Source organism: Canis aureus, chromosome 6, assembly GCF_053574225.1.
Source record: "Canis aureus isolate CA01 chromosome 6, VMU_Caureus_v.1.0, whole genome shotgun sequence".
Taxonomy (NCBI): Eukaryota; Metazoa; Chordata; class Mammalia; order Carnivora; family Canidae; genus Canis; species Canis aureus.
Window position 1 is genome coordinate 72,699,625 of NC_135616.1, and position 25,969 is coordinate 72,725,593.

The 25,969-nt window shown below is 46.9% G+C and overlaps 2 protein-coding genes across 11 annotated transcripts; one reads left to right on the forward strand and one right to left on the reverse strand.

The window, feature by feature from the left end:
* The first annotated feature begins 455 nt into the window (after positions 1-455).
* On the forward strand, positions 456-6,343 carry C6H1orf74 (chromosome 6 C1orf74 homolog). Of its 7 annotated transcripts, none has more exons than XM_077902247.1 (3): positions 456-664; positions 1,327-1,386; positions 1,581-6,343. In XM_077902247.1, exons 1-3 carry the CDS (start codon positions 516-518, stop codon positions 2,212-2,214), a joined length of 843 nt encoding a protein of 280 aa, XP_077758373.1. In that variant the 5' UTR covers positions 456-515; the 3' UTR covers positions 2,215-6,343. The 7 variants fall into 7 exon arrangements, with proteins under 7 accessions (XP_077758373.1, XP_077758374.1, XP_077758379.1 ...); XM_077902253.1 differs by lacking the exon at positions 456-664 and adding an exon at positions 671-1,066; XM_077902248.1 differs by having other exon boundaries at positions 472-664; positions 1,327-6,343.
* Positions 2,723-25,725, reverse strand: TRAF3IP3 (TRAF3 interacting protein 3). Of its 4 annotated transcripts, XM_077902230.1 has the most exons (17): positions 25,461-25,725; positions 24,956-25,100; positions 21,186-21,589; positions 19,378-19,522; positions 19,171-19,234; positions 18,885-18,909; positions 18,595-18,624; positions 18,405-18,500; positions 11,962-12,033; positions 9,599-9,739; positions 9,347-9,484; positions 7,995-8,124; positions 7,351-7,413; positions 5,832-5,891; positions 4,601-4,737; positions 3,625-3,738; positions 2,723-2,971 (listed from the first exon to the last, which is right to left on the reverse strand). In XM_077902230.1, the coding sequence occupies exons 3-17, from the start codon at positions 21,528-21,530 to the stop codon at positions 2,879-2,881; spliced, it is 1,653 nt and encodes a 550-aa protein (XP_077758356.1). In that variant the 5' UTR covers positions 21,531-21,589; positions 24,956-25,100; positions 25,461-25,725; the 3' UTR covers positions 2,723-2,878. The 4 variants fall into 4 exon arrangements, 3 of the variants coding, with proteins under 3 accessions (XP_077758356.1, XP_077758355.1, XP_077758357.1); XM_077902229.1 differs by lacking the exon at positions 24,956-25,100; XM_077902231.1 differs by lacking the exons at positions 24,956-25,100; positions 25,461-25,725 and adding an exon at positions 22,694-22,825.
* Positions 25,726-25,969: the final 244 nt, after the last annotated feature.

The window sequence follows — 25,969 nt, forward strand, 5'->3', positions numbered from 1 at the left end:
ACGGACACACACAATAAATGTGTTCCGAGTGAGTAATACTCGGGCCCTTCACAGCCTGCTCGGTTAGAGAGGCCGAGTCCTCTCAGATTGAGCGTTTAGGCGGTCGAAGCACACAACCAACTCACAGGTGAGGAGACTCCGCGAAACACGTGGCTTGTCCCGAGGGAGGCTTCGTTTGGGGGGGGGGGTGGGACGCACGTCTTCCCGGACACAAGGGGGGTCGTCGCGCTGCGCGCCCTTCTCCGGCTCCCGCAACGGAAGACACACGACGCCAGGCCGCGTGAGCGCAGCGGCAGCCAGCCCGTCGCGCCAGGCCCCGCCTCCTTTCGTGCACTTCCGCCCGCCCCACCCCCGTTCCGACGCAGACGGGCGGGGCCGGCCTCTGTCTGGCCGGAAGGGGCCGGGCCGCAGGCGCCCACACTTCCGGCGCGGCCGGGCCGAAGGTTCTAAGGCGAGGGGCGCGACAGCGCGCTGGATGACGTCGCGGGAAAGCGGCGGGAGCGTTTGTGCTGGGCATGCGCAGTAGGCCTGTTCCGCCGCGCGCCGCGAGCGGTTTCCGGTGTTGGCGGCGGAGCCTGCGGGCTTCCGCGTCTTGGCGGCGGCCCGCAGGGAACCGGAAGGCGCTTCCGAGCCCGCGAGCCGGCGGCGGAAGCGGAAGCAGGAAGTATGTGTGTGTGTGAGAGCGAGAGAGCGAGCGCTGGCTCCTTTAGCGGATCCTTACGATATGCTCGGGCCCGGGAACGGGGAATGGAGGGAGCCCGTTTGCCGAAGGGGCGTCGGCGGGAGTCCAGTCCGGGCCTCCTCCGGCTCTCCCGGTTACGTCCCGGGGTGCAGGGGTCGTGAATCTGCCTTGTGGCGTCTGTTGATCGGGTCACCGTTGCAGCTGTCGGCGGGAAGGGAAGGAGGAAGCTGGCAGTCGAGAGAGGGCATTGGGAGCCCAGAACTCTGCCTCCCCGGGGGGGGGGGGGGTAGTTTTAGGTGAAATGCCTGGAATTTTGCAGAAGACAGCCCTGCCGCTACTCCCTAAGGTTCCAATCCGAGAAAGGAATCTGCAACAGGTAAAAAGGTTAGAAGAAGCCAGAGAGAATGTGCATCTACTCAGAAGACCCGAAAGACTCCTGAATTAGGGACTGAGGGAGACTGAGTCAACTGTAGGAACCAGGTTAGGGATCCCGCCTTGTCTGGTCTGGGTTAGCGTCTCAAAGCAGAAGGAGGGACAGAAAGGTGTTTGGAGGATGCTCCGAAACGTAGGGGTAGGCTGTTGGCAGGCTTCCCGGTATGTCCCCGGCTGGTGTTAATAATCCCCTGCTACTGTTTTGTTTTTAGGCCGTTGCCTCAAGTGTCTGGAGCTCAGACGTGCGGCCCAGGGAAGGGAACTGTGGCTAGGTAAGGAGGCCGTGCCTGATGTCACTTGCAGATCCCGTGTCAGCACCAAGCCCTCAGAGGCTGGTGGCAGCTGCTCAGCAGACCCTGGGCATGGGGAAGAGACGGTGCCCACCCCAAGCCGTCTGCCTTCACCTAGCTGGAGAGGTGCTGGCTGTGGCCCGGGGACTGAAGCCAGCTCTGCTGTATGATTGCAGTTGTGCAGGGGCATCAGAGCTCCAGAGCTATCTGGAGGAGCTGCGGGCCCTGGGCTTCCCCACCCAGGGACTTCACATCCTGGAGATCGGAGAAAACAGCTTGATTGTCAGTCCCGAGCGTGTATGTCAGTCCTTGGAGCAGGTGCTGCTTGGTACCATAGCCTTTGTGGATGTTTCCAGCTCCCAGCCTCACCCGTCTATCTGCTCCCTGGACCAGCTTCAGGATTTGAAGGCCCTGATGGCTGAGATCATCACGCATCTGCAAGGGCTGCAGAAGGACCTGTCCGTGGCAGTCTCCTGCAGCAGACTTCGTTCCTCAGACTGGAATCTCTGTACTGTGTTTGGGATCCTCCTGGGCTATCCTGTTCCGTATACCTTTCAACTGAACCAGGGAGATGACAACTGCTTAGCCCTGACCCCACTACGGGTGTTTGCTGCTCGGATCTCATGGCTGCGTGGTCATCCCCCAGTCTTGCTGTATTCCTTTAGTGTCCCAGAGAGCTCGTTCCCAGCCCTGAGAGAGATTCTAAATACTTGGGAGGAAGACCTTAGAACTCGATGTAGGGCTCAGAATGACTTTGCTGACCTGAGCATCTCCTCCGAGATAGTCACGCTCCCAGCAGTGGCTCTCTGACTTTAGTGTTTCTCTCATGTGGATGGTATTCAGAAAATGATCAGTTCTAGCTCAGGGATGACCTCTCAAGTACGAATTCTGAGCATCTTGAGAACAGTAGGGAAAAATGCTGTCATCAGTTGTGCACATTGCCATGGGCAGGGGGAGTAGGTGCTGGTGGCCTTGGTCATACATTTTTGCCATTTCTATACTAGGAAGTCCTCTTGACGTTGCTGAGATATCTGTTGATTTTTTTTTTTTTTAATTGGGTAGGCGATAGGAGAAAAGAGATTGTGAAGAAAGGTGGTGGAGGACAAGCAATATACTCTTGTGTGGTGGTTGTAAATATACCTGCCCTAGTGGATAGTGTCTGCCGGAAAGTGGAGGACTGGGTAGGTTTTACTGCATGTTCATATACCACCAACTTAATTGGACTATGGAGACTAGACCAGGATGCTCAAATGTCTTACGTTTATGGATATGACATGTCTTTCAGGGGTAAACTAAGAGTTCCAAGGAACAGAGACAATTAGGTGAAGTTTGTTTATTTTACAGTAGGTTAAAAAAAAATAATAGCAAAGTCAAAAATCTCAGGGAAATCCACACTTTAAAGTATGTAAACCTTCTGAATTTTTCATTAAGTTTCTTGCTTCAGATTTTCACTCATGCAGCTGTCACAAGTGATTCAGATCATCAGGCTGTCCTTGTTGGCCAGGAGCACTGCCAGTGCTATAGCAATCATTATCATCAGCATCGAGAGCCACTGGCCATATTGCCTCTGTGAGGGGGTTGAGGAGGGGGTGTTGGGGAGAGAGAAAGAGGCCATGGGTTGTTTAGAGAAGGTACAGGCAAAAATAATCTTCCTTCTTCTCATCCCTGCCCAGTGGAAAGTATTGGGTCAGTAGAGGAGAAAAAGCTGTTTACATCACTGCCCCTCTCACTTGGTCACTTCCTTTGGGATTAAATCACTTTACTGCTGGTCACTGGCTCCTAAGCCAGGATTACTGGCCCGGGGAATCAAACCCAGCAAAGGCCAGATACTTAAATACGATAATAATCAAGGATGGAAAATAATTCAGCAAAATTATATTATTCTCCGTTTGTATTCCTTAGTGCTTTTGCTGTCCTTACTCTTGCCACTAGCTCATAATAGGCTAAAAGAAAAAAACAATAATAGGCTAAAAGAACACCACTTCATGTTTTAGCTAATAGTCTTCCCCTTCAGGTTCAAGAGTTCCATGAAAATTAGGCTTAGATGCATGAGCCAGTGTTTACTGACACTTGCTATACTGTCAAGTATATAAACCAGGCTGAGTGGAACAGGCTGGCCAGAGGTTGGCACAGGCTGATAAATTTTATCTGCAAGATTTGGCCAAAGGAGGAACCGTCCCACCATCATCCAGGACAATACGGGAGGATAGACTCTCTTACTCTGGGAGGCGGCTGTTGGCTCTGGTTCAGCTCTTCTCGACAATGCTGCAGCTTACGTAGGCAGGAGAGATACTCGTCACTGAGGTTGTCTAACTCCGAATGCAGTTCTCTGCACTGGGGGGAGAATACCACCAACGTCATCACCATCAGTTCCTTCTGGGACAGCTCAGATTGGGGAGAGGGCCCCATGTGAGTTACCCCTTCATTCATTTGGAATTTTTACCATCATCCTCCCTTCCCAGCCTTTCTCAGAGATTTCAGTTTGCCTTTTGACTGTCTCACCTACTTTGTCTGGAATGTGTCCATTTAAATGATTATAACGCATATTATAATATGTATTGTACATGTCAGTGCTCTCATGATTGTGTATGTGTAAGTGCTTTGTAGATGGGGGCACCAAAAAATGACGATCTTCTAGCACAGAGGACCTGGGAGTGATCTTAGTAAAAGCATCTTTGCCAGGACCTAGTTGAGTTGCATATGAATACTTCTGGGGATATGTATGTTCCCCAGTATGTAGATGGAAAGGGCTTTGTTAATTAAAAGACACTATATATGTATATATGTGTGTGTGTGTGTGTATATATATATAAAATAATTTAAAATTATATTTACGTAAAAGACACTGTATATATATATATATATATATATATATATATATATATATATATATATGGTTTTGAGATAACTCTAGGGCAAAGTTTGAGGAAATAATATGTTTATTAAATGTGTTTGAGTTTAGGTTGACTTTACAAAAGGTAACTAGTAAAACCCTGAATAACAGTTGGTATAAATAAAGGAAGGAAAAGATTGACAAATTAGCCCAAAAGTAAAGACATTTTATAAAGGCAAATGAATACCTACTGACATCCAGTCACAATTTAAACTTTGAAATCTTTGCTCTCTGGCTGCCTCCCAGTAGTTTTCCTTACTATTGTGGGATGATCCCCTCACTATCTTGAGGTCACCGTCTCACCTCCTTTTCCTTGGCCTGGAGCTGCAAAGTCTTCTTTTGCAGCTGGTCTCTGAAATCCCATTCTTTCTCCTTCCCTGTACCCTCAGGTTCCACTTCATTATGGGAGGGCTTTGGACTCCACAGAGGCAAAGCCTGATCTAAAAAAGCAGCCAGATTCTCAGTGATAGTGAGGTCCACACCTCCGAGGGAGGGCCTTATCACTGAGAGAACCCTGGAGTGACGGGAAGGGAGGAGAGGGAGCAAGGGAGGACCTGTCCCTGACGAGACTGCACGGAGTAGAATTCTCTCACTTCCTCCCATTGGGACCTTGCTCAATCTTGACACAGAGCTGGAATTTGAGCCCCTTGAGGTCAAGATTGGCATCTTTTCTTTGTATCCCTAGTCCTGTTTAATGGCAGATATTTCTAGAGGATACTTACTAATCCAGTTTCTTTTGTAGTATTTCTGGTGGTAGGTTTGTTTGGTGCTTTGATATAACTAAGCCCTTTCCCTTCTGTCCTCATTTCAGTCATGAGAATGGCTGTCCTACCCTAGAATTCATCTTCATGGGGTGGCTTAAGGATGGCTTCTGAGCCACGTGGCAGTCTTAGTCTTGGTGAAGAGAGCAGTGAACTAGGAGTTAGAAATTGTGGATTGTTGTCTTAGTGGTGTCCTTAATTCTTATGACCGTAGACTTTCATTTTCTTATCCATACTATGTGAGTATAATAATTTCTGTCTTATCTTTTACATGGTGATTGTGATGAGAAAACAAAAGACCTCATGGAACGCATAAGTGAGGGTCTTTCTCCCTGCCCGCCCCCCCGCCCGTACATGATGAATTCTTCTCAGAGAGCTAAGGCAGAAGACTCTTGAGGGTTAAGAGTGAGGTAACCGTTGCATGCAACACAGTGTGGACTTGGGGAGTTGGATTTGATTCAGAAAGTCAAGTGTAAAAATTGACATTAAATCCTGAGTTCAAAATCAATTTATTGAAATGTTCAACACAGACATATGTTTTTGGAGAGAGTAGAAATTCTTTTCACAGTTTATATACTTCTCAGGATAGGAGGCTAACTGGTTAAAGTGTTCTCAAAGCCAATGATCAATCACCAAAAAGCTCCCCTAGATTCCTGCCCTAACAGACTCCTAGAACTGCATGGGACTCCAAGAGGTCATGTGGTCCGTCTCCTGCCTCTAGGTAGGCAAAGAAAGACCACTATCTTAGAATTTGTGGAAGTAAATTTGCTGACCTTTCTTTGTTAAGAGTTTCTCCTGTTCTTGAAGCTGTAAGGATTGATTCTGGAGCAGACCTGCAGGAAAACATAAGGAACTTTTCTATACTAGCATATCTACTGCAAACAGTGTCTTTTCAGAACTTTGCTTTGAAACTTAATTATTCAAAATGTTCTTGTCTGTTATTGGTTGAATAACCACTACCATTCATAGGAAATCCTAACCCCTAGGTCCTCAGAATGTGATCTCATTTGGAGATAGGTTCTTTACACAGGTAATCAAGTATTTTAGGATATTAGAGTTGGCCCTGATTTCATATGACTGATGTCCTCCAAGAAGGGGAAATTTCAACACAGACGTGCATAGATAGAAGACAAGAAGAAACACAGGAAGAAGAAGGCCATCTGCAAGCCAAGGAGAGTGGCCTGGAACAGATTGTATCCTCAAAGCCCTCAGGAGGAATCAACCCTGCCAACACTTTGACCTTGAACTTGTAGCCTCCAGAGCAAAATAAATTTCTGTTAAGTGACCCAGTGTGTGGTATTTTGTTATAAGTACATCATCCTCATATCTCATCCTACTTTGTCTTTACCTTTAAGTCTCTGCTTAAATGTTACCTTAGAAGAAAGACTTCCCCAGATGACTTTGTATGAAATAACAACCAGTTTCCCTTTAACCTGCTTTATTTTTCTCCATAGTAGTTACTGCTACCTGACACGTACTTAGTTATTCACAGAAACTCTGTACTTTATTGTAGAGCTTATTCAGAATGTAAGCTTCCCTAGGGAAGCTGCTGTGTCAGCTTGCTCAGCACTGTATCCTCACCATGTATATCTAAAGTACCTGGCACTTGATAGGGGCTCAACAGATATGTACTGAATAAATAAATGCACGATTTTGACATGGCTCCTTGCCCATTCAGCTTCTGCCCAATAGGTGCTTGGCATCTGCTGGTGGTTGCCTTACTTTTAATATTCATTGTGTGAAATTTCTCTGTAGGGGTGTCCGAGGTTAAGGTGGTGGGCAGCCAGCGGAGATATTAATCAAATCAGGTTCTCTTTTCGGCAATTGCCTACTTCCTTTTTTCTACAAAAACTCCCTCTTTGGCTCCAAAAGGTAGTTTTGAGGCATACATGGCGTGAACTGATTTTCTGAACCATTCCTAAAGACAGAAGTCTATAGGACATATTCACATATGTAATGAATGACAATATATAAAATAACTGCCTTAGAAAACCTACCATTTTTTTTTTGTTTTTGTTTTTGTTTTTGAAATCTGAAAACCAGGGAAATTTGGGCGGATGTCATTGGCACAGAAAGAGAGAAGTTTAAAGAAAAAAAAAAACGGCAAATACTAACTTGTGAAGAGCTATGTACATGACCTCACTTTCCAAGAAGGTCTGAAAATGCACAGAGGTAGGGGATATGTCAAAGACAGCCCCAAACCCCTCCACTGGATGCCTTTTGTGGGACAGGAGCCCCAAGAACACCAGAGAGCCAGCTGTGCTACTTTGAGAATTTGGAAAGGGAACTTACCCTGCAGCTGCTGTACTTTGGCCATCAGGGTGAGTTTCTCCTCCTCTGACCTCTTCAGTTGATCTGAAAATGAAATAATGCAAACTGAAATAGACGAACCTAAGACTTAATGAACCTGACACCAGAGAACGAGTTAGTAGGTGCCTCTGATGTCTGTGGCCTCTGATGTGTGTCAAGTGGAAGCTACTCTTCTACTTGTCACAGTACTGGAGAGGTAAATCAGCTCTCCAGGACCTTGGATCTCATTGGCCTCAGCAACCTCAGGTTGAATCAAGAGTTGTATTTGCATAGGATTTGGTACCTGCCCCCGCCTTGTTGACACACAGGCTGTGATGGGAGACCTTCACTGTGCCTTGTGTTTCAACTGACCTTTCCCTTTCAAATTAGAAATGCAGCTTCGCCACGTGTGACTAAAGTGGGAATGCTGTGACCTGGTTCAGAGGGACTGGCTGGAAAAGCAGGCCGATACTACAAGATTCGCTAGTGCAGCACAATTAATTTTCAGTCCTGGATGATCAAAACAGCCCTGCCTTTCCCTCGAGGTAAAATGAAATCACCAACCCAACCAAAGCCTGAGGCCTTCTCCTCCACCTAGCTTCCTTTCTGGGGCTCTCTCAGCCAGAGGCCTCCGAGGAGCCGGGTACCTTGTAGGTGTTGGGTATCTGAGCTGTCTCTGTCCCCCTGTAGAAGTTCAATCTTGGCCTGTAGTTCCTGGTGCTCATTCTCCAGAAGTTGCAGAGCCTGGTTCATCTGTAGGTCTCTACTGTCTGCTCCCTGTAAGGAGGAGGGCCCGACACAGAAGCAGGTCAGTGCCAGGGTGGAGGTTGGGAACAGATCCCATAGAAGAGGAAAACTAGAATTTCATAGACTGAAGTATTAGGGAAATGGAAACTAGGATTTTTTTTTTTTTCCTGCTGCTCTATTTCTCACATTTTAACAATGCATTAGACTTTTGGATGTTTCACAAGGAACTCGTTTGAGTTAATGCCCAAATTGAAAAATACCAAATCATCACTTTTTAGGTGTCTTCACATTGTCTTTTCATTCTAACACTGCTATTTTTTCTCTCAGATAGGGTCGGTTTTTTTTGTTTGTTTGTTTTTTGTTTTTTGTTTTTCTCAATAAGGTTAAAAAGAAAAAGACCTTTATAAGAGATGTGGTTATTGTGCCCTGGTCAGCTGGGTTTGTTCCTTCGATAAGACTCCCATGCCCTGTCTTATTAATTTGGTTACTCAGGTTTCTGCTTCAATGAAATTATAAAGGTAAATTTTTGATGTGGGTTCTCAAAAATTTCAAACCAAGTAAGTAAAATCTATGAAGAAAAATAGCTAATATATGTGGAGGCTTGTATGTGCCGGGTATTGTGCTACATACTTTGTATGGATTAACTCACTTAATCCTACAACAATCCTATGATATGGGTACTATTAGCCTCCTTTCGGAGATGGGGAAAGTGAGATTTAGATTAGTTAACTTTGACAAGGTAACATGGGTTGGAAATGATGGAACCCTGGAGAATGCCAGGGGTCTACTATAATTGCTTAAAATCATAGTGGCAGGATGTTAGGTAATACCCAGCCTATAAGTAAGCTAGTGATGCTTGTTCCGTGCCAGTAGTAGGCATTTCTGAGCTGGATGCTCTGCTGGGATGGGGTGCAGAGAGTGGGTTGGAGTATGACAGCAATCTGATGAATATTCTAGTCACATCCTTTGCATTTGGATGGTGTCATCCAGTGAACACTTAGTTCATTGGCATGAGCAGTGCAGACATCCTTGCTGAACTCACAATTAGATTTCAGAGCCCAAACAGTGAGTCGGGTACAAAGTGGGTAATGAGTGAGGAACTGAAAGAGTGAGGAACTAAAAACCACATGCTCTCAGGCTGTTTTGGAACCCCCGTCCTAGTGGCAGCTTCTTTCCTTGCTGCTGTCACTGTCCCCAACCCAGGAGCCCTGCCTTCTCTCCCCAAGTCCCCACCCCACCCCGGGCCTGGTACCTGCAATTTAGACTGAAGCACATGGAGTTGGCTCTCCAGCTCTCGGTGCTGGGTCCCCAGTTTCCTCCAGTCCTCCTTCAGAGCTTCATACTGGCTCCTCCACTCTTCACACTTCTGCTCGGCCAGAGCCAGGGACCGCTGAGAGGGTGGTCAAGACAAGAGGAGGGTGCCTTGGGGGTTCCAGGGAGTTGTGCAGCTGCCTTCTATGCTGCCCAGAGCCACCCCGGGGTCCCAGGCCCAGCATCCCCACACCTGTGTGCTTTGCAATTGCTGCTCTGCACTCATTTTCTCCTCCAGCACTTTCTGCAGTGACTCCTTGGCCTTCTGCTCATAGCTGTTTTTCTGGTCTTCCATCTCCAATAACACCTTTTTCATTCCCCAAGGGGAGTATTTCTGTAAATTTTATCCAATCAACAAACATATTGAGCTTCTGTGTGCGAATCCCTGAGCTGGGATACAGAAAGGAAAAGAATTTGGTCCTTGCACTCACCTCCCCTGCCCCCCTGAGCAGAGATAGAAGTAATCTGATGGGTCTTCTTCCAGGCTCAAGGTGGGCAGGGAGAGGGTCCCAGGTGATGAGGAAGGTAAGCACGCATAACAAATAGTGCTCTAGGCATGTTGGGCATTCCCCCAGGCCTTCCAGAGGCACTTCAAATTCAGCATTTCCAAAGCAAAATCGTCTTTCTCAACCTACTTTCTCCTGGGCTGCTGCTTCTCTCAGTGACTAGCATCCTCACCCACTGTCTCCCAAGCCTGAGACCAGGGAGTCATCCTTGATTTCTCTTTCTCCCACTAATCAGTGGTTCATTGAGCATTGTCAAATCAACCTCTTTAACAGTTCCAATCTGTCTCTTCTCCAGACTTTCTGTCAGTTCAGACTCGGACAATATTGTATGGGTCAATTCAATATTTTCTCTATCTTCAAGCCTTGTAGCCAAAGGGTACTTTCTGAAATGTAAATCTAATCACGTAACTCTCTGTTAATCTCTCAGTGACTAAGGAGCAGGTCCAAATTCCTTGGCATGGCTCCTCCTTATAAGCTCAGACTTTGATTCTATGCTACTTCCACCCAAGCTGAATTGCTTATAGATCCCCTAAGCATTGGGCTTTTTGGCCTTTGCCTTTTTCCGTATAGCTTCTGCCTAGAGCATCCTCATCTACCCTTTTCACCTAGTTAACTTCTACTCATGCTCAAGATTCAGTCCAAAGATCACGTAAATTCTGATAAATCTTGACCAATCACTCCCATCCCTCAACTCATTATGGATTAGGTAGCTTTTCTTAAGGTTCACATAGTGTCCCTTGTATGTCTATCTTTTCATTCTATTGACTCTCCATTGTCAATATTGTCCCTTAGGGGATTGTAAACTCCTTCAAGGTAGACAGCATGCTTTAAAAAAATGTGTAGCTTCAGAGATCTGAACAATCCTCAGTACTCTTAATGTTTTAAAATTCATACATTTGCATTAAAAATTGTCTTGGCTTAACTTAAGAAGTTAAGAGCAGCTTTGCAAATTCCCTTAGGGTCTTCCCCTTCCTATCCTTTTCATCTTTTTGCCTTGTGATTCTGGAGAAGGCAGGCAGCTTTTACTGTCAATTCAGTTATCCCACTGAATAAGCAGTAGTCCAGATGATGCAAATTTAGGGATCAATATGAAATAATTTCCATTTAACTTTGGAATCATCTGAAAATTTGAATTTAAATATCAGTAGATCTTATGTTCTTAAAACTTTCATTAGAAGCCAGATCTAGGAGCTACTGGCTGAGGTCATACATGGGTATGTTCTAGTTAGTGGATTTACCCATACTGGCCAGCTTTACCCCTCACTGAAAATATATAGACTGGTATTTTGGATTAGAAGTCAGTATTTTATGAGCACAGTTGGCATTATTTAGTTCATAAGAGTGACAAAGCAGGCCATACTGAAAAAATAAAAATTGTGGATCAGCAAACCTGTATATAAACTCTGTTCCCTCCTAAGACCAAAACCGTGCAGCCAGGTCCATCTTATCTCCCTAACTTCACATCACCTCATTCTCTTATCTGACACCTCATTCTCTTATCAGAAATCCATCACTTCTCAAGTGTGAAAGCTGATTTCTTTCTATCCCTTGTAATCCAAGACCAGGCTAATGAGTTAACTGAAGATGGATAACAGTGCAATAGAAAACCCAAGAGTGGTAGCCTTTTACTTCTTCCCAGGGATTGCTACTAGACTAAAGTTGCCCATGGAATGGAAATCATTTTGTAAGACTTTATTATAATATCCAACTTATCTATTCAGAGATTGGGACCTATGAAGGTCTATCTGGGTATTGTGAATCTTTACCTAGGGTCTCTCCCTACAGTTCCAGGTATTCCTAAGATTCCCCTGGAACTGGCACAGTACTGATGCTAGGGTTCCTTCTCAGGGTGCAAAGGGAAGAACGCCAGGAAAAAGGGAGAAAAGGATGGGTTAGAGGCCAAAGTGAAAATGGCAAAGACAGAACTGAGTGAGTAGGTATGGGTGCTTTCATCTCTTTCAAGTGTCATTTCTAGAGAGTAGAATCAAGGTTCAAGCATTCTCCTTTAATTCTAGATTCCTGGGCTGAAAGTGTCCTCCCGAATGCTTACCTGGGTACAGGTGTACAGCTGGTTTTCTAAAGATCTCAGTTTGCCCTTCAATTTGTCTTCATTCAGCTGGCCCTGGAGCAAATGGGATGAGTTAATGAGTTTGGGCCAAAATACAGCATGCAGAGTTTTCTTCTGTTTTTCTAGCTTATTGCCTAGAACGTGGTCAGTGTTCAAGCAATGTTTTTGGAACTGAACCCTTTCAGGAGGTAGAGAGGAAGAAAAATGACAAAGGATCTTTTCCAGTTTCTCTGAAACAGGAGAAGGGAGAATCAGACTGTCCTCAGTTCTTCTCTGTACTTTGAGGTTCTCTAGCCAATGTTTCAGGATATCAGATTAGGAGTTCACTTGAAAGAAATCTTCTAAGCTTTCTTTCTTTCTTTCTTTCCTCATTACCTCTTTCCCGTGTCTAGGCACTTCTATATTCCTCATCTCTTTATAGCCTTGTACCTGGAGCTTTACTTCTAAAGTATAGGCTGGTAAGACTAAAGAAGTCTCTACATTCCCTTCCTTACTTCCTTTCATGGGCTGAATTGTGCCCTCCCTCCACTGCCTTCACCCCAAGTTTAGATGTTAACATCCTAACTCTCAGCACCTCAGAATGTAACTGTATTTGAAAATAGGGTCTTTAAAGCGATAATTAGGTTGAGGGGAGCCTGAGTGGCTCAGTCTGTTGACTGTCTATTGATTTTGGCTTAGGTTATAATCTTGGGGTCGTGGGATCGAGCCCTGCTTCAGGCTCCCAGCTCCGTATGGAGTCAGCTTGAGATTCTCTCTCTCCCTCTCCCTGCCCCCCTGCCATGCTCTCTCTTTCCTTCTTTTAGAAAAAAAAAATAATTAAGTTAAAATGAGGTCATTAGGGTGGGCCCTAATCCAATATGACTGGCGTGCTCATAAAAAGAGAACAGAACATCATGTGAAGACAGGAGAAGGCAGCCATCTGCAAGCCAAGGAGAGAGGCCTCAGGAGAAACCAACCCTGTCAACACCTTGCTTTTAGACTTCTAGCTTCCAGAATTATGAGAAAATAAATTTCTGTTGGTTAAGCCACCCAGACTGTGGTATTTTGTTATAGCAGCCCTAACAAACTAGTATCTCCCCTCACTACCTCCCCTTTCCCTCAACACACACACACACACACACACACACACACACACACACACACACTGGACTCAAGATGAGAGTGGGGCGCCTGGGTGGCTCAGTTGGTTGAGTGGCTGGCTGCCTTTGGCTCAAGTCATGATCTTGGGGTCCTGCTTAGCCTGGAGTCTGCTTCTCCCTCTCCCTATGCCCCTCCTCCTGCTCATGCTCTCTTGTGTGCACGTGCACACTCTCTCAAATAAATTAAAAATCTTTTTTTTAAAAAAAAGTTGAGAAATCCTTTAAGAAAGCAGGAAATGGAGGAGAGCTATCAAGGCAGGGTGTGTGTATTTGGGGAGTAGTCGTGGTGGTGAAGGGGCTTCCCAGAAAGCCACGTTCTGTGTATTCCCAAGCAGGGTGGGTTTGATGCCATCTTGGACATTCCAGGAAGGATGCTAATCTCAAGGGTGAGGGTGGAGAAGGGCAAGCTGGAAGAGGCTTATCTGTTTCTCAATTTTTCAGTATTTCAGCCTAGTAGCTAACTACCTCTTCGCTGCTCTGTACTTTCCTCCACCTGTAATTGTCTCCCTTTTTCCCAGGGCAGGGCTTTGTTCTTCCAGTCTGACGGAAGGTTGTGTGTACGAGGGGGTTGGGGAGCGGGTGCCATCAATGAGAGCTGGTTTCCCAGAGGAAAGGCCATGGGTCTCTAGCAAGAACCGATTTCCATATCCTTTCTCTGGCTTTTCCAACCAGGCCCTGTGAGATGCTTGTGAGGTCTAGAAATGACATTTTTCTCAGTGCCTAAGATGCCATGTCCCCTCTCAGTCAGGCGGCTTGGGTGTTTGGAACCCTCATTATGCTTCTGGTCTACCGTGGCCTGGGTGCAGAGGAGAGGACTCTGTTTTGAGGTCTGTCCCCTTCAATGAGTTTCAGGGCACCTGGGGGAGGCAGGAAGTGGTATCTCACAGCTCCTGTTTTGATCTTGTTTGGCTGATTCTTCTAAACCTTGGGAGCCAGAGGGCGCCCCCACCCTTTCTGCTTCCTGTATTACTCAGCTGGGCTTTGCAAAAGCAAAAAGCTTTGCCAAAAATAATTTTTCAAAGTGCCTCCTGCTATTAATGTTTTTCATAATGTCTCGTGTGAGAGCTGAGAGTCCAACTGGATTTGGCATCGCCAGTAACCACAGGGCTTTGGGACAGATAAAAGAGATGGACAAAGACTTCCATTGTTTTGGGCTTGGGACTAACTGGTAAAGGGCTGCCTTCCCCTGAATGGCGGGTTCACTGTCAATCCACGGGTCCTGAACTCAACTTCTGCACCCCCATTTCCTGGTTCAGATCTCTACATTTTCCTTGTGCCTAAACTCCTTGCTACGGCACAGTGTAATCAAACCCACCGAGTTTAAGGTTTATCTGGCTGTGGTTTGAGAAGAAAGCAGACCAGCCCAAAGCAATATCCTTATATTTTCCCCTGTCTCTTACCCTTTTTTTGGGTGATTCCTCACTCCTCCCTTACTATGGTCTTAATCCAGTATCTTGGCCCTCCCAACTATTTTTGTATTTTAGCCGTACCCCAGATTACTTTTCCATTCACAATGCAACAGAAGACAGTTCAGGATAGCCCCTTCAGTGGGGATGAAGGACCACCCAAGTCTGGGGCTTAAAAAAAATCTCCTCCATAGCTCCACCTTCCCAGACTCCCTGAGGCAGGGAAGAAAGTTGTAGCCAAGTTGTTGCAAATGAGGCATGTAGTTTCCTGGTGTGAGCCCCAGCCCCCCACGCCCCCCTCTCCCGTCATGAAGCCCAGTGGTGCAGTATGTGGGAAGAAGCACTCTTTACAGGCCTACAGTGGACCGTTTTTTGGCAATCGCCGCCCCCCGCCCCAGCCTGGGAGCCCCAGGGCTCAGAGAGCAGAGCACCCCCCCTCCCCCAGCTGGAAAAGGGAGCAAGGTGGAGGCTGTACACACCTGGTGCTGGTCTGAGGGCTTCAGCTCCTGCTTCTGCTTGGCTTTCCCCAGCCTCTGATCTGTTCTCCAGAAACACTACCACCTCACCACAGAAGCACCAGCCCACAGCTCATCTCTGCTCTAGCAGAGGTTGATTGAGGCTTGCAGCCAATCCCCCGCTGGGCTGTCATCTCAAAAATCTCGTTTCCACTTTACAGAACTTAAAACCCAAGTGTGCCCTGCCTCGGTTTTTGAATTGCCCAACACTGAGAGCTTGCTTTCTCTTATTACCCGAATTGTTTCTGCTCTGGAGTCCCCGCAGGGCCCTAGGCCGCATCATATTATCTAATAGGCCCAGAGTCAGCTTTGAGGAGGAAGCAATGGAGGGACCTCATTCTTGGGGTTCTCACAGAGCTTGTGGTGAGCTTCCCTGCATGTGAAGTTGGAAACTCAAATCATGGGGGCCAAATGGAAAAAACAGAGGCCTGAACTGGGCTGAACGCCAGCCCCCGTTTTGGTCACATTCTTCTCAATTAGTTTTCCCAGGACCACAGTCTCGGGCTGTCCTTCCATGGAAGTTGAGGCTTCCATGGCAGGAGTAGAGGGTTGCTTTATTTTGTTTTGGGGGAAACAAGACCTCTTAACTGAAAAATCTGACTATTTCTGTTAAAAACAGGAAGCTGTGGGGGGGAGGGGGTTGGTGGAAAGGAGGAAGAAAAGAAGGGTGAGTATAGGGAGGGGTGGGAAGACGGGAGGGAGAAAACCACAAGCAGAGGAACCGAGGCTCTCATGCCCCTTGTGGCGTGAAACTGCCTCCAGAGGTGACCTTGGAAATGTCTCCCATTTCCGCCAAGCTTGCTATGACTCGCTTGGGATGTCAACACAGCTCTGGCCACTTCCCCACCCACCCAGAGCCAGGGTCCTGATTGTTGTCAGAGAATTGTCAGAGAACATTTCAAAGCACAGATCTGATCATTCATTTTCGACTTAGTTCCTCAGCGATTTCAGCGTGTATGCTGCCAAAGTGACCACAGCTCCACAGCTATTGACTGAGCTCTTCGTGAGGATGGGCCAAACATTGCTAAGTGTAGGACTTTAAACCCAAATACAGAGTCCTCCCATTGCTACCCTGCTGATGGCCTGGAGCAGTGTTTCTCGAACTGGGAGTAGCATGTATTCTCCGGGATCTGTGATCCTTTCATTTAGGAAAGAGTCTCTACATTATTTTAAGGTTGAGATACCCTGTCCATCTGAAAAAGGTTAAGCTTCATAATTCCAGAGACCCATCTGAAGCCCTTTCTGGTCTTATCTTTGGAACTCCTCTGACATGATGCCGTCATTTCAGCCACACTCGGCTATACCCAATTGTTTGTGAGACAGAGGCCTATAAGCATTCTGATTCCTTTACCTTAAACAGCCTTTCCTTTCTGCTTTTTCTTCCCCATCATCATTCCTACTTCTGTAACCAGTAAACGACGCATCCTTCCTGACCCAACTCAAGTGGTCCCTTTCCTTTGAAGCCTACCCTGTTCCACTTTGGGCCGAGTAATTATTTGCTTCTCTCTCCTCCGTGTCACGTTTTAGAAACCACTGTTACAGCTTCATCACACCGTACATCTCTCTCTTCCTGGCTGATATGTGAGCTCCTCAAGAGCAAGAACCCTACTTCTTTTTGTCCCCATAGCACAGGGCTCAGCACATAGTTGCAACTTATCAGATGTCTGTTGAATAAATGAGTGAGATGATCTCAAATTAGTTCAGCACCGGAAACCACCTGGCATGCACAGCTGTCTGTCCCAGGCTCCTGCTCGGCTGATGAAAACAACTTCCTTGACAATCAGGACCCCTGAACGTAGACACTAAATCCCGTAGAATGCCACGTGAGGAAGGAGGACTGCGCTTAGGAAGTCTCTTTTATATCACCATTAACTTCTCAGTTTTGTTTTAAACCCTCCCAGCCCATCTCTCTGTCTAAATATGAACCATCTATGCCGCAGGGTTAGATGTTCATGGAGGCCCGTGAGGTCATGCATTCTTTTTTGGACCAGGCACTTTATGCTCCAGTGGCGTAGCTCCCTGAACATCTAAGGGATCTCACTCTGGGGGTCTAAGGACCCCTGAGAGTCCCCGAGACCCTTTCACAGGTTCTATGAGGTCTTTTCTCTCCCAACTATGTATCTGTGTGAGGCTGGATTTTCCTCCATACGCTTCAACCAAAACAATGTATTATAGCATATGGAAATATGAGAATCTTCTGTTCAGACTTTAAAAAGATTTGCCAAAGTGTAAAATAGTGTTACTCCTCTCATGATTTTTTTGGAAAATAAACTTATTTTTCATAAAAGTATGTCATTTAGGTTCGCATGTAGTGGGTTTACTACTGTATTTTAAAATTTACACACATTTTAAGTTTCCTGTTTTCATTTCTAATATGGTAAATCCTGATGTGGTAAATACAAAACATTCTTTGGGGTTTTCAGTAAACTTTTTGAAGAGTATAAAGCAGTCTTCAGATTAAAGTGTTGGAGACCCATTGCATTAGACTATATTATGCCTCTAGGTCTTTGTCTGTGCTGTATCCCCAGCCTAGAATATAGTTTCTGCTTCCACGTTAGTCTGGAAAATACTTCCATAACTATAAATATTTCCTTGGTTTTCCTCTTCTCTGGAGTCATTCCTTCCATCTTATATATACTATTATATACTGAAAACATTTCTCTTATTTCGTTTGTCATATCTCTGCATTGTTTAGGCATCTGCCTCCCTGACAAAACCACAAGCTTTCTAAAAGCAGGAACTCTAACTAATTAATATCTCATGATTTCCAGTGCTCAGTACGGAGAACATGATCTATAAATATTTGTTGAATGAATGGACTAAAATAAGGAGGCCTGAGTTTTAGTTCCAATTCTGCCTCTAACTAGCAATGTGACTTTGGGCAAGTCACTTGACCTCTCTGACACTCAGTTTCCTTGTTGGTGAAATGGGAAAACTTAGACTACATGATCTTTCAGGTCCCTTCTCACTTTGACATTGATATCTAAGCTGAATAGTAGGTGCATGATGGCTCAGAGTTAATATTGGTATGAATCCCATACAAAAAGAGTTGACATTCACCATAGTCAATAACGGCAAATGTATTGGGATCATCCTTCTTTTCTTCCAACAAATTGAAAAATGGCAATTCTTGCCTGTTTTGGTTCTGAGTCTTCCCTGGGTGTGGAGCAACATGAGCCCAGCTAATGATTCTGGATTTAGCTGAGCTCTTCCATATATTTACTGTGGCATGTTTGACCTTTAGATCTTAGCACCTCCTACCTCGCCTCTTCAGTAGTGAGAAAACCCCTTCTCTTGCTGGGGTGGTGTGTAAAGAAGAGTAAGAGCCCACAAGCTTTGTTCAAACAAAGATTTCATTCCCTTACCTTCCAAGAGCTGTCAGAGGCCCTTATCAGAGTGGACAGTAGGTCTTGGAGAATGACCATTTTTTGTTTTAGAACCAGCTCCCTCTGTAGGGCCTCCTGGGGGGCAAAAATGCAAGAAGGCATGATTAATCTGGATGAGAAGAGAGCAAATGGGTGAAGGAGCTGAGGGGAGAGTTCACATGTTACTTACTTTGAGGTACTCAGAAAGCTGGATGATTTCCTAGAGAGAAAGAAAAAGGGTATTCAAGAAGACTCCCCTGAAATTCTTGAACATGCAACGAGAGCCGAGACTGGATTGTGTCAAGTAACTTTTCTTCCTTGACTCAGACAGAGTCCCTCCAGGTCCTCCTGTCTGTGCTCATCCAGGAAGAAAGTGCCCCTCCATCCCAGCTGTGTTTACCATAGAATTCCAGTATGTCAGAGCTTAGAGGAGCTGAGATACCCTTTGAGTCAACCCCTTCAACGCGAGGATTTTCTTACCTTATCTAGAACTGCAACTCCATAACTGGGAAGAGAAGAAATAAAAACAGAAATGACACTCGATCAAAGAAACAAGCACATCAGGAGATGGCGGGTGGATTCCTTCTCTGATCTCTTCTGAAGAGCCAATAGGGTGGGGAAGGCCTTCCTTTCTCTCAACTAAGGTGGATGTGGAAGTTTGCTGTGTTCCTTCTCCACATACTGGGTGAGGATTCAAGCAAAGCTTAGAAGAGAGGAGTGGATGGTATGGAAGGAAGCTGGGGGCAAGGACATGGAAGGTACTCACTTGGTCTGCTGACTGGCATCATTCTTAATTGCTGGCTGGGCTGTTTCTGCCTTTGTCTGGGTGCCTGAGTGATAGAGGATAAGGTGATTCAGAACCCATGGAGGAGGAAGTGAGAAGGCACAGGGACTCTCCACTGTCAGCAAGCTGAGCCTGCTGTGGCCAGATTCTCTGCAGGCCCCAGTGAGGTGGGGGAGGCTCTGCTCTTACCACGGTGGTGTTTGGGTGGTTTTTTGGCGGGATAATCCTTCAGTGAAAGGTCCTCAGCCTGGGAGGGCTGGCTGGCCAAATCCCTCCAGGGGCCTGAGGGAAGGTGATGCTGGCTTGGAAAGACCTCAGAGCTGGTCCCTGACACCTGGAAAACAAGTAGGGGATGCGGAAAGCCTAGAGCCTCTTAGAGCATCATTCTCCAGCTGACTGCAGAAAAGTGAACCAGTGATCAAGTTTCAGGTCCAGAAAACCAAGGTAACCCATTCAAAACTTAAAAACTACAAAGTTGTCCCTGCTCCTGGCCTTCCTCAGCTGTGGGAGGAATGGTCCTTCCCATGCCAGGCAAATGGGGAGCTGGGCTTATCTCTCCTTACTTTCTCTAGAACCCCTGACTTATCTTATTTGGTTTCAGCCACCTATGCTGCCAGCATGGTGATGTGGAAAGAGAACTGGCCTGAGAGTGAAGGCATCTAGGGTCAGACCCTGCCTTTTTTACTAGGTCTCAGTCTCCTATCTGTGCAATGAGTCTGTGTGATGTAGATGATCTCTGAGGTCCCTTCCATGTTTGAGAGGTGGCTTCCTTCCTCTCAGTCATGGCTGGAATACTGCTGAGGTTTTGTGAGAAGAGCCAGTAGAGCAGGAATGTGTAGGGAGGGGTATAGTAGTAGTTGTCACAATCTAGTCGGCTCTTTTTATATATTCTTCATGCAAACTCAAAAATTCTATGGTTGTAACAGACCACCAAAAGGCTAAGGGGTGCCTGTGGTATCCAATCATGCAGACCGACTCGAGCTCAGTAAAACTTCGATAACTGACAGGCTTAGGCAAAGTTCTTTAGTTAAATGTGTTTTTGCACTTTTTTCTCCTTAAAAAAATTCTTTTTAAACAAAAAGCATTCAGAAGTCTTCTCGCCTTAGAAGGTAAACAGTTGGTTTTATTTTACAATCGGGCTCAAGGATCGTTTTTCTGAGCAGCACCTTCTATTACTGATAACAGATCCACTAATTAAGAAGCCTGACTGAACTTCTACTCTGGGTGCGGAACCAGGCCAGGCACTTCCAGGGAATACAGCGGACCCATCCCTGCTGTCAGCATACTCATAACATGGGTAGGAAGACACAGATGGTTTGCTGGCTTAGATCCTCTCAGCACACCCTGATTTTTGCCAGCACTGCTCCTTCCCAGGCCAGAACGATGGGTTCTCTAAGTATTATTACACAATCTTAGAGGATTTATAACCTCATAAGGACCACAGAGTGCAGAGGTGGCCTGGAGAAGCCAGGGAAAGCTTACTGGACCAGACAAGACCTTCGCTGCATGAATTTAGTACAAACGGAATGGTCCAAGTAACAGAGAAAAGGTAGGTGGGTAAAATAGTCTCACAGAAGAGGAGAGGAGAGGGTGTGTGTGTGTGTGTGTACTCCTGAGAGTATCAAGAAGATAGGCCTGTGTACCTGGCACACAGTAAGCACTCAGTAAATATTTGTTGAATGATGGATGAAGAAATGCTCTAGAACATATGTATAGACTGCCTAAATTTGAACTGATAACGAAGAATTAGCAATGGGATTGCTTTTACGTTTTTTTTCTTCCTTAAAAGGCCAGTGCAAAACAACAACAAAAAAGAGCTAAACAAACAAAAACCCAAACAACAAAAACCTCTGAATGAGTAAGTGGGTAAGGGAGATGCTCTATGACTGAGGAAGAAGGAGCTTAATTTAAATCACTTTTTGGTGAGTCTGAGCCCAATCATCTGCCTTAGTACCCCTGCCTCCATCCAGAGTAGCGTGTCCCTTGACATGACCCACCTGCTGCCGGGGGGAAGAGATCCTGTTGGCCCAAGACAAGGGTTCCTTGAGGTCAGTTGGCTGGCCTGGCCTCCTGGAGGGACCTCGCTCCTTGGCCCTGGGGCTCTGGGCCTTGCCTGTCTCCTCCACCTCCAGGTCCCTCCTCCTGAAGAACTCCCGTTGTCGTGCACTCTGGAGCTGCTCTCTCTGCTGGGTCCTCAGTGCCTTCCCCACCCGGCGGCAAGTGGTCACATTGGGGCGGCAACGACGGCTCTCACGGATTTCCTGCCGGCGTTCACACTTGGCCTCATAGCTCTCAGCCCCCCGGGCCAAGCCAGGGGAAGGCCTGGGGTCTGGGCTGATCATGATGACCTCCTGAGCACCTGTTGTGCTTGGCTTCCAGTTCCTGGAATAGCTGCCTGGGTCTGCCAAATGCCAAGAGGGAGGAGAAGGGGAGGGGTCAGGAGATGGGCAGAAAAATGACTATCTCCCTGGACCAGGGGGCAGAAATAGCACAACGTCTCAGTTGAAAACTGAGGAGGTGATGGTGTTGAACTTGGAGCAGGACTCCTAGGTCCAGGCTCCATACTAATTTTTGCTTTCCTCTGGCCTACGTTCCCCCTCTGCAAAGTGGGAAGATCTCTTTGCACTGCCACTTCTTCCTTGATCTCACCTTCCTTGATCTCACCCTGTTTCTAAGTCAGGGGAACCTGAGAAATGATTGATAAAAATTGTCAGGAGCATATAGCATTTTGGATGGCAGATAGGGATGTGTTCATTTTCCAGAGACTTCTAGAGAACAGGTAAACTGGCTCTCTCTTCTCCAATCTAAAAGGAAGGCCCGCATCTTTCCTGCTCTCTTGACCCAAGCTGAAATAGCTGAGTGACTCTTTTCTCAAGGCCTGGAATAATAACCAGACTCCCCCCCCCCCCCAAAATTGGGGCCAGTCCTGTGACTACCACCCACTGCTGTCTTCTTAACCCTTAGCAACTAGCTTCTGAGCCCAGACCTGGGCATGGTTTAGGAGGAAAAGCTCACACTAATTCCTCCGGTCATGGAGTCCTGACGTTGGTCCATTGGTATCCACTCCTGTCCCAGGATTGGGATCTGACCCTCAGGAGCACATCAACTCAAACCAATATTGGCTGAGTACCTGCCATCTGTGCAGTGTTGACTGAAACCCATTTCACAGCTTCTAGCTCAATAACACTCCAAGCTAAAGGTTTCATGTTTTAGAATCTCCTCCCTGCTAGGGCTACGTAGGCTGCTAGGTCTGCTCTCCTTAGCCCAAATACAAATCATACCATCAAAACCAGCAACCACATGAATGATACCTCAATAAGGCTATTATAAACAAAAATGAAAAAAATGAAAACAGTAACCACAAGTCCCCAGGGAACCAGGCGTGGTGTAGAAGCCGTACTTGCTGCCTGTTTAGATAATCTTACCTGGTATTCACATAACCCCAACTCTAACTTCTTCTTCTTTCTCTATGCTTTCTCCCTCTTTCCCATTCTCCCTCACCTACCTTCTGCAAATTTGTTTGGGGCTGGATGTGGCTGAGCCAGATCCTGAACACAGGAAATTCTGTGCCCTGTTTCCACTGACCACTGGAGCTAGCCCAGTGGAGGACGAAGGAAGAGGGACTCCCCCTTCCAGCTTCTGTTTCTCCTTTCTGTCCTACAATGTCACTACCCACTGCCCACAGAACCTCGTTCCTGGATAGGTCAGAAAGGGCATCTCAGCTTCATTGACCAGCAAGTAATTGCCAGCTCTGGCCCCTTGAGTTTATTTATAGGCCAAACAGACTCAACAGGTAGCAGCCTTTTTGTCCTTTCATTGGAACTTTGCTGCCCATCTGGCTCAGTCCAGAATTCTCTGCAGGATTCCTGCTATCTCTCTGATCAGACCACTCATTCCCTGGGGTCATTCGTGGGTGGGGCAATCTTACTCCAGGAGAGGGGTCCTATAAGGTCAAGCCAGGCATGCTCTCAAAGAGGCTTAGTGGGGGATACTCTGGTATGGGGCAGTGCAGACCCCAGGCAGAACTGTGAGGCTGCAGGGTACTTGGGTGACTCAGTGGCTGAAAGTCTGCCTTTGGCTCAGGTCATGATGCCGGGGTCCTGGGATCGAGTCCTGCATCAGGTTCCCTGTAGGGAGCCTGCTTCTCCCCCTGCCTGTGTCTCTGACTCTCTCTGTGTGTCTCTCATGAATAAATAAATAAAATCTTAAAAAGAAAGAGAAAGAAGAAAGAAAGGAAAGAAAGAAAGAAAAAGAAAGAAAAAAAAGAAAGAAAGAGAAAAAAAGAAAGAAAGAAAGAAAGAAAGAAAGAAAGAAAGAAAGAAAGAAAGAAAGAAGGAAAGAAAGAAAGAAAAACTGTGAGGTTGTGGATGCTTGTTCTCTACTCCCATCCCTGGGAGTAGATGATGCTCCCCCCCTTTCTTTAGGCTTTTCTCCTCATTCCTACTCTGTACGGTTCCCTGACTTCCCACCTGCCACTTCTGTTATTTAAAAACAGAACAGGATGCAAAAGACCCATTCATATTGAGTTGTAAATGACTGAATGGAGGAGACTCGGGATTATTACAGGTGAACCCCATGTCCAGAATCTACCCTTCTAGGAGCCTAAGCCGTAGCTCCTGGCTAATTCTACCTTAGATGGGGGAAGCGGAGAGAGCCCTCGCTCCTGGCTGTGTGGGTTCATATCCTGGCTCTGTCATCTACTACCTTTTTGCTTTTAAGTGCCTCTAAGCCTTAGTTTTTTTCATTTATAAAACGAGACCCCAACGTCCCTTGTAAGGTTATAAGAATTAAAGAAGAAAACGCACATCAAGCATCTGGCACATAACACACAATAAATGTCAGCTTTTTTACAATACTGAAGTAGGATTATTACTACCCCTGTCTTGCTGATCTTGGCTACCAAAGACTTGGTGCTGTTAAGCCCAAGGCCTTCAGCTGGACCAGCACCCCAAGATCAAGAATGCCTCATCCTTCTGTTCCCCACCCTTTTCTGTTTACTACACGGAGAGGATGTGGCCTCATGTGGATCATATTTACTGCTTCGGTTCGTCTGACCTCTGGGTGTGGGCTACAAGGACTTGTCCTTGAGCTGGACACAACCGCCATGTCAAATAGGCCCGGCAGAAAAGCAAAGAAGAGGTGGGGGGAAGAGCCGGTGTCCAGCCTATCTGCATCCCACCATTAAAACGTGGGCCCCAGGTAATCCTAGGGCTTTGCAGAGGGGGCAAAGCCTGTGATTATGGAGAATCCTCCTACCTTCCTGAGGGGGAAAGCGCCGTGGGGGAGGAGATGGAGCCTGAGATGAGGTCTCCCCAGACTGCCTGATCCTGGCCAGTGCACCAGTCTGCAGACACATGCAGTGGCTTTGCTCTGCTTCCTAAGGGGCAAACACTGGGACCTGTTGCCCAAGCGGGGACTTGCCGTCCAAAGGGCTCCTTACAGAAGGGAGCATTCGCAGACCCCCAGGGCCTGACACCCGGTAGGATTAGGTGCACACAGCTGAGTGGAATCACATCCAGCTTTCGGGGGTGTCTTGACTGTTCTGATTTGCTTCAACACAAGAAGCCATGTGGCATGGTTGACTGACAGGGATGGGCTGTAGAAGAAAAGGGAACTAGTCCCTGTGTGGTTCAAAGAAAGGTCACTGGGCCACTGCCCAGGCTTTCTGGCAGCTGGCAGCATGACAGGGCCCATTTGGAGCTTGGGGAGGAGGTGATCTTGGCTCAGGGCGTAGTGCCTCAGGGAGAGGTCAGGGTGCTGCCCTCACCTGACAGTGGTTTGTCGCTGCCTTTCCAAGTCTGCTCCTACTTCCTGGCTGTGTGTGCAATGAATGTCTTCCTGTATAGGTCTGGCCGTCCTGGTGCAGAGCTCCCAGTGTGAGCCCAGGAGAGAAGGGCTGGCAGGTACCTGGGCTGTGGAAAGGCAGCTTATTGTTTTGGGGACTCCTGCTTTGAGGGGAACTATAAAAGAGCATTTAACTCATGCCCAGTACTGGGTAGCTGGGACGCTAAGTCATTTGACTCACTCCTAATAAAATCTGAAGGACGGAGCAGAGGAGCGTTCAAAGATCTACCCCTATGCCATGGCTAGTGCCTCCGGGAGCCAGCCAGGATGCCTTCCTGCTTACCCAACCCCAAACACTCTTAAACTAATCCATCTGCTTCCGTGTCTCCCCCTCTGAGCCTAGGGAAGCTTGGATGACCGAGCATCTTCCCCACCCCAGAGTCAGAGGTCCCCAATCTGGACACAAAAGCATCCTCCTTCTCAGTTACCTTGGGTCCCAGGCTCCAAACCAAGCAGCTCAGGAAAGCATTCCAGCTCTTGGGCAGATCTTGGCTCTGGTCTCAGATGGGGCAGGACAGCAGCTGAGTAAAATGCAAGCTCTCAATCCATGGCTCTGGGCCCCCTTAGCATTTCCCTTCTTGGTACCGTCTTTCTTTTTGCACGGCAGCCTTGCTGAAACAGGAAACAGACAAAGCCACAGTGCTAGCTCACCCCAGTTCCTCTCTCTTGCTCTCGGGTACAATCTGAGTGGGCCCCCGAGCCCTTGAGGCCTCTGGGGCTGGGCACAGGAGCTCCTCCCATCTTTGGGCACCCACCAGCCACCTTTCTCTGGCTAGTGCATTGGTGTGAGCTCTCAGTTGGTTGCAAATCAAGATCCCTTTCTAAAAGTAGACAAGGATGGGACTCTGGGTCACATCCAAACCTTGCAGTTTCTATGGGGAGGCAAACAGCTTTTTGACATAGAAGAGACGTTCCCAGCATAGGTTTTCATGTATAT

What these genes read in the sequence shown, in the direction of transcription:
- C6H1orf74 (XM_077902247.1), top strand. Translation starts at nt 516, where the DNA reads ATGCGCAGTAGGCCTGTTCCGCCGCGCGCCGCGAGCGGTTTCCGGTGT. An exon ending in GGCGGAAGCGGAAGCAGGAA is followed by an intron (nt 665 to 1,326) that starts GTATGTGTGTGT and finishes TTTTGTTTTTAG; the next exon opens with GCCGTTGCCTCAAGTGTCTG. An exon ending in GGGAAGGGAACTGTGGCTAG is followed by an intron (nt 1,387 to 1,580) that starts GTAAGGAGGCCG and finishes GTATGATTGCAG; the next exon opens with TTGTGCAGGGGCATCAGAGC.
- TRAF3IP3 (XM_077902229.1), bottom strand. Translation starts at nt 21,530, where the DNA reads ATGATCAGCCCAGACCCCAGGCCTTCCCCTGGCTTGGCCCGGGGGGCT. An exon ending in AGCTGTACACCTGTACCCAG is followed by an intron (nt 9,740 to 11,961) that starts GTAAGCATTCGG and finishes TAAAATTTACAG; the next exon opens with AAATACTCCCCTTGGGGAAT. An exon ending in GCCAACAGCCGCCTCCCAGA is followed by an intron (nt 2,972 to 3,624) that starts GTAAGAGAGTCT and finishes ACCCCCTCACAG; the next exon opens with AGGCAATATGGCCAGTGGCT.